This window comes from Pangasianodon hypophthalmus, chromosome 12 (assembly GCF_027358585.1).
Source record: "Pangasianodon hypophthalmus isolate fPanHyp1 chromosome 12, fPanHyp1.pri, whole genome shotgun sequence".
Classification (NCBI taxonomy): Eukaryota; Metazoa; Chordata; class Actinopteri; order Siluriformes; family Pangasiidae; genus Pangasianodon; species Pangasianodon hypophthalmus.
Genome location: NC_069721.1, coordinates 25,323,833 through 25,331,332, shown reverse-complemented (window position 1 = coordinate 25,331,332; position 7,500 = coordinate 25,323,833). Strand labels below are relative to the sequence as shown.

General features: G+C 42.4%; 1 protein-coding gene across 1 annotated transcript in view; it reads left to right on the top strand.

The window, feature by feature from the left end:
- The first annotated feature begins 2,516 nt into the window (after positions 1–2,516).
- The window catches only part of LOC117598509 (voltage-dependent anion-selective channel protein 2-like), an 8,879-nt gene continuing 3,895 nt past the window's right edge, over positions 2,517–7,500 (top strand). Inside the window, exons 1-4 of the mRNA XM_053238411.1 lie at positions 2,517–2,671; positions 5,402–5,472; positions 5,710–5,759; positions 7,356–7,500. The exon at positions 7,356–7,500 is cut by the window's right edge and continues 8 nt beyond it. Of these exons, the coding sequence (XP_053094386.1) occupies positions 5,406–5,472; positions 5,710–5,759; positions 7,356–7,500 (262 nt within the window). The 5' untranslated portion in view covers positions 2,517–2,671; positions 5,402–5,405. The remainder of the gene's footprint in view (positions 2,672–5,401; positions 5,473–5,709; positions 5,760–7,355) is intronic.

Genomic DNA, 7,500 nt, shown 5'->3' with positions numbered 1-7,500 from the left:
AATGCCACGTCGGAAATTTTCCGCGTGAACAGAGCGCCAAAATGAATCTGAAATGATGAAAAATAAACAAGAAATATAAATGCTTGTAGTTTTCCTAAAACTGTGTTTAACATCTTGTTTGCGTGGAGAATTTTTCTTTTCTTAAAAATTGTAAAACGAATGAACGCAACGTACACAGACCAGATGCGCTTCTGTATGTATTATGAATTTTGCCATTTTTTCTTTTTTTATTTAAAGTTGGGCGACCAAACTTACTTAAAATTAGGATTGTGTGTCATTTTTGTTTAATTTATATTTTCTAGCTTTGCTGGTAAAAAACTTTGGTGTTAAAAATGAAAATTTGCCAAAATGTGCGATAAAGACAGGTACGTTTTTGTTTAAATTTTCACTGCAGGTGCCAACGGCGTGTTATTTCCTTTTTAACACATGATGTAAATAGTAAAAGTTGTGTTTATGATCCTGACATTTTACCTTGTAGAGTTTACTAACGTTTACAACTTGACTAAATATCTTGCTCGCTTTATTGTTGAGGTTTTTCAGGAAATTTTGTCATCTTGTCTTGCGATAATGTTGTGCCAGTTATCATGATTTATAATAATGAACACTTTTAAAGAATTGAGTTTCAGTTCTACAGCACTACTTATCTCTCAGTGATTCAGCCTTCGTGTCTTTGCTTTAGCTCCTTTTTCAGTAAAATGGTATTTTCCGCATGTATTTTGTGGAGAAATCTTACAATGTGGGTAGAATTTAATAAATGCTATATATGTGTATGTAGTTATTAATTATAATTTGGCTTCATTCTCCTGATGGTCCGTCTTGTTTCTCTGACATCTCTGTCCTGCACGAGCCGGCTGTTTTCTATGCTTGTAAATATGTACGTAATGATAAAATAATTGTGTAGCAAAAAATAAATAATTAGCCATTATAAAGAACTGTTAAGTGTTAACTGACTTTATTTGTTTTAATGGTTGCTTAGTTTTAGTGGGACTTTTTAATTAAAGAGTTCAGTGGTTTCTATTTATTAAACTTTATGCAGTTTATAAGATGAAGTGTTTATAAGATGAAGTGTTTGTCTCCTCAACTGTAGATCACAATCTTTTATGTACAGCTGGTAAAGATGGTCTCCCAGTTTGTAGACCCTTGTGTTCAGGGTTGTTTTGTTTTTGGCCAAACTTCTGAACATTTCTGTTGTTTCAGAGACTTTTAAAGCGTCACACGTCTTCTGTCATATGCTAGTCTTAATTTGATACACCGATGACCATAACATTAAAACCTCTGACAGGTGAAGTGAATAACTGTGATTATTTCGTTACAGTGGCACCTGTAAAGGTGAGGGATATATTAAGCAGCAAGTGAACAGTCAGTTCTTGAAGCTGATGTGTTGAAAGCAGGAAAAATGGGCAAGTGTAAGGATCTGAGTGACTTTGTCTACGGCCAAATTGTGATGGCTGGACGACTGGGTCAGAGCATCTCCAAAACAGCAGGTCTTGTGGAGTGTTCCCGGTGTGCAGTGGTTAGTACCTACCAAAAGTGGTCCAAGGAAGAACAACCGGTGAACCAGCGACAGGGTCATGGGCTCCCAAGGCTCAGTGATGTGTGTGGGGAGTGAAGGCTCGTCTGGTCTGATCCCACAGAAGAGCTACTGTAGCACAAACTGCTGAAAAAGTTAATGCTGCTCTGATAGAAAGGAGTCAGAACACACAGTGCAGTGCAGCTTGCTGCGTATGGAGCTGCGTAGCTGCAGAGCGGTCAGAGAGCCCATGCTGACCCTGTCCACCACCCAAAGCTCCTACAATGGACACGTGAGCATCAGAACTGGACCATGGAGCAATGGAAGAAGGTGGCCTGGTCTGATGAATCATGTTTTCTTTTACATCATGTGGAAGGCCGGGTGTGTGTGTGTCGCTTACCTGGGGAAGAGATGGCACCAGGATGCACTATGAGAAGAAGGCAAGCTGGTGGAGGCAGTGTGATGCTCTGGGCAATGTTCTGCTCGGAAACCTTGGGTTCTGGCCTTCATGTGGATGTTACTTTGACATGTACCACCTACCTACACATTGCTGCAGGCCGAGTTACACCCCTTCATGGCAACAGTGTTCCCTAATGGCAGTGGCCTCTTTCAGCAGGATAATGCTCCCTGCCACACTGTAAATATTGTTCAGGAACGGTTCAAGGAACATGACAAAGAGTTCAAGGTGTTGAGTTGGCCTCCAAATTCTCCAGATCTCAATCCGATTGAGCATCTGTGAGACGTACTGGACAAACAAGTCTGATCCATGGAGGCCGCATCTCACAACTTACAGGACTTACAGGATCTGCTGCTAACGTCTTGGTGCCAGAAACCACACACACCTTCAGAGGTCTTGTGGAGTCCAGGCCTCGAGAGGGATCAGAACTGTTTTTGAGGGACAAGGAGGAACTACACAATATTAGGCAGGTGGTTTTAATGGTGTGTTTTGCAGCCATGAGACAAGCCGCAGTTCCTCTGTATCTCCTGTCCCATTATTCAACACTTTATGACCCTTTTTGATTTCCATATCAGAGGATGTGTTTGTGTTTGTGTGTTTGTGAGCCCTTTGGCTTTCCACATTGCTGACTCTCTCCTTCGTGTCTCCTTCTCTGCAGTCATTTCCTGCAGCTTCAGCTAAAACCACCAGCCTGAAATATTCAGGTAGGAGCTTTTAATAATCCACAAACTTCTTTATATCGTGTTTAATCCATTTCTATTTCACCTGCAGCATCAAATCAACAGCTTTTATTAACCCTCACTGATGCAGTGTCCTGTTAGCAGGAAGCTGTTAGCTACCTAGCCTACCTGTTTTGCTAAGGATTAAACGATTAATACTTTAAAAAATACATCTATGCGATGATTAATCTTTATTATTTACTAAACATTATAAATTTTAGTCATTAACAGGAGATAATTTGATGTTAATGTTGTTAGCTTTATCCACCTGCTAGCTCCAAACATCAGGTCAAAATGTGCCTTTATAACCACATTTTTAACATTTCTGATAAATTCTGTTTATAATTATAGATATTTTCTTTATTTTATAAATGGTTTATAAGCTTTACAAGCTTTATAAGCTTTATGACCTTCATAGCATTAGCTAGCTGCTTAGCAGATGCTCTGAATGTTAGACTTGTTTCCTGACATTGACATGATGTACATATAAATATATTATAATATCAATGTTATACATGATATAAGATTAAGAATCATTTTAAATGCAGATATATTTACTGTACAGTTTATAAATAAACAGCAGATTTGTGTTATAATGCGTTATTATCTCCTCTAGCAGGCATTACACTGTAGTGGAGATCTGGAGTATGCAGGATAAACAGGGACAAAATTTTGAAGCCTCAGTGTTAATGATGATAATAATGTGTGCATTCATTTTTCTGAGGCTCCGCCCACAATTTCACAGATATTACTGAAAATGTAGTGTAATATTCTAAATATTCCGCTCTATGCATGTGACGCTCCTCTCGATATTCCGCTCTATGCATGTGACGCTCCGCTCGATATTCCGCTCTGTGCGTGTGACACTCCGCTCGATATTCCGCTCTATGCATGTGACGCTCCGCTCGATATTCCGCTCTATGCGTGTGACGCTCCGCTCGATATTCCGCTCTGTGCGTGTGACGCTCCGCTCGATATTCCGCTCTATGCGTGTGACGCTCCGCTCGATTTTCCGCTCTATGCGTGTGACGCTCCGCTCGATATTCCGCTCTATGCGTGTGACGCTCCGCTCGATATTCCGCTCTATGCGTGTGACGCTCCGCTCGATATTCCGCTCTATGCGTGTGACGCTCCGCTCGATATTCCGCTCTATGCGTGTGACGCTCCGCTCGATATTCCGCTCTACGCGTGTGACGCTCCGATCAATATTCCGCTCTACGCGTGTGACGCTCCGACCAATATTCCGCTCTACGCGTGTGACGCTCCGTCCGATATTCCGCTCTACGCGTGTGACGCTCCGTCCGATATTCCGCTCTACGCGTGTGACGCTCCGTCCGATATTCCACTCTACGCGTGTGACGCTCCGCTCGATATTCCGTTCTGTGCGTGTGACGCTCCGATCAATATTCCACTCTATGCATGTGACGCTCCGTCCGATATTCCACTCTATGCGTGTGACGCTCCGATCGATATTCCGCTCTATGTGTGTGACGCTCCGCTCGATATTCCGCTCTATGTGTGTGACGCTCCGCTCGATATTCCGCTCTATGTGTGTGACGCTCCGCTCGATATTCCGCTCTATGCATGTGACGCTCCGCTCGATATTCCGCTCTATGTGTGTGACGCTCCGCTCGATATTCCACTCTATGCGTGTGACGCTCCGATCGATATTCCGCTCTATGTGTGTGACGCTCCGCTCGATATTCCGCTCTATGTGTGTGACGCTCCGCTCGATATTCCGCTCTATGTGTGTGACGCTCCGCTCGATATTCCGCTCTATGCATGTGACACTCCGCTCGATATTCAATATTAATTTGACGTTAGGTTATTACGACACCGTTGTGTGTAAGGAGGAGATGGAAAGTGATCACTTTCACATGATTGGAGATGTATTTAAAAACAAAGGAGTAAAAACTACGTTTTCAAACGCTGAGAAACGAAAAGTCACGCTTTAATTTTATAAATTTAGCTCTGAGACACAGGACAATATAATCAGATACAATCGGATATAATCAGACATCAGTGATGACTAGCGATGAGTAACAGCACTAATCCCTGACAGATCATTAATGTTGAGAAGGAAAGCAGACAGAAAAAACTTGTAAAACTTTAAAACAATTAAATTAGTGAAGCAGCAGGCAGTTTATAAATAAATTCCTCTCCGTGTGATCAGATATAATATGATCAGATATGAGAGAAAAACAAGATCAGATGTAGGATTTAATATGAAAGCGTAAATCAGAGGTTTTGATGACTGAAATAAGAGATAAAATGAGCTGTGCTGTGTGTGATCACGGCGCCCCCCCGCAGGCAGGACGGTGAGGGGCCTCGTCTTTAAATAGCTTCATAAATAGTGTTTTATATTATAACTTGTGTAACGTGTGTGGGACGAGGATGAGAGCAGCGTGGGAATAAAACGGAAATCCGGCGTACGCTGTGAGAAACAGGTTACCATGACAACGCTGCTGTAAACAGACTTAAACATGGAGGCAGGATGATGTCATCGCGTGTTCTTTTGGCGGTCTTTTGTTGTTTATTTATTTATTTATTTATTTAAAGAAAAGGATATAATTATGATTATTTTTAGATGTCACAGAGTGCTAATGATGGCTTGTGAGTTCCTGTGTGTGTGTGTGTGTGTGTGTGTGTGTGTGTGTGTGTGTTATAGGTTATAAGCTCATAACATGTTTAGTTATGACTCGATCTCTCCTGCAGAAACATGGCCGCCCCTCCATCGTACGCTGATCTCGGCAAAGCAGCAAAGGACGTTTTTAATAAGGGATACGGTGAGACACACACACACACACACACACACACACACACACACACACACACACTGAGTCTGTCTCGGTGATAATTAATGCATTTTTAGTACAAACACAGTGCCATTTTCAATTCTGTAACATATACTGAAATATATATCTGTGTGTGTGTGTGTGTGTGCGCGTGTGTGTGCGCGTGTGTGTGTGTGTGTGTGTGTGTGTGTGTGTGTGTGTGTGTGTGTGCGTGTGTGTGTGTGTCAGGGTTTGGGCTGGTGAAGCTCGATCTGAAGACCAAGTCAGCCAATGGAGTGGTACGTATCTCCGTTATAAAGCTTACGCTACAACACCTACTTTTCTTTTCCTCCCCAGTTCAGTCCAAGTCTCTGTCTATTCCATCTACATACAGGTCTACTGTTAGATTTGATGAGATCTGGAACGTCTGGAAAGAAACATATAAGAACATATATAATTATCTATAATTATAATCTAATTATATTTATATTTACATAATTGTTTTTAAACTTTTGGATAAGTTTGGCTTTGGAAAGGCAATATACTGTATATCCGAGTGTTCGTCATATCCGAGTGTTCGTCATATCCGGGTGTTCGTCATATCCGAGTGTTCGTCATATCCGGGTGTTAGTTATATCCGGGTGTTTGTTATATCCGAGTGTTCGTCATATCCGAGTGTTCGTCATATCCGGGTGTTCGTCATATCCGAGTGTTCGTTATATCTGAGTGTTAGTTATATCCGAGTGTTCGTCATATCCGAGTGTTCGTCATATCCGAGTGTTAGTTATATCTGAGTGTTCGTCATATCCGAGTGTTAGTCATATCCGAGTGTTCGTCATATCCGAGTGTTCGTCATATCCGGGTGTTCGTCATATCCGGGTGTTTGTTATATCCGGGTGTTCGTCATATCCGGGTGTTCGTCATATCCGGGTGTTCGTCATATCCGGGTGTTCGTCATATCCGGGTGTTCGTCATATCCGGGTGTTTGTTATATCCGAGTGCGATGTATAACCGAGTGTTAGTTATATCCGAGTGTTCGTCATATCCGGGTGTTCGTCATATCCGAGTGTTCGTCATATCCGAGTGTTCGTTATATCCGAGTGCGATGTATATCCGGGTGTTAGTTATATCCGGGTGTTTGTTATATCCGAGTGTTCGTCATATCCGAGTGTTCGTCATATCCGGGTGTTCGTCATATCCGAGTGTTCGTTATATCTGAGTGTTAGTTATATCCAAGTGTTCGTCATATCCGAGTGTTCGTCATATCCGAGTGTTCGTCATATCCGGGTGTTCGTCATATCCGAGTGTTCGTTATATCTGAGTGTTAGTTATATCCGAGTGTTCGTCATATCCGAGTGTTTGTCATATCCGAGTGTTAGTTATATCTGAGTGTTCGTCATATCCGAGTGTTCGTCATATCCGAGTGTTCGTCATATCCGGGTGTTCGTCATATCCGGGTGTTTGTTATATCCGGGTGTTCGTCATATCCGGGTGTTAGTTATATCCGGGTGTTCGTCATATCCGGGTGTTCGTCATATCCGGGTGTTCGTCATATCCGGGTGTTTGTTATATCCGGGTGTTAGTTATATCCGAGTGCGATGTATAACCGAGTGTTAGTTATATCCGGGTGCGATGTATATCCGAGTGCGATGTATATCCGAGAGTGTTAGTTATATCCGAGTGCGATGTATATCCGAGAGTGTTAGTTATATCCGAGTGTTAGTTATATCCGAGTGTTCGTCATATCCGAGTGTTCGTTATATCCGAGTGTTCGTCATGTCCGTGTGTTCGTCATATCCGGGTGTTAGTTATATCCGGGTGCGATGTATATCCGAGAGTGTTAGTTATATCCGAGTGTTAGTTATATCCGAGTGCTTTGTGATTTGTGTGTCCAGGAGTTTAAGACAAGCGGCTCGTCCAACACGGACACGGGAAAAGTGAGCGCAAATCTGGAGACCAAGTACAAATGGGATGAGTACGGAGTGACCTTCACTGAGAAATGGAGCACGGATAACACACTCGGTACAGAGATCAGTGTGG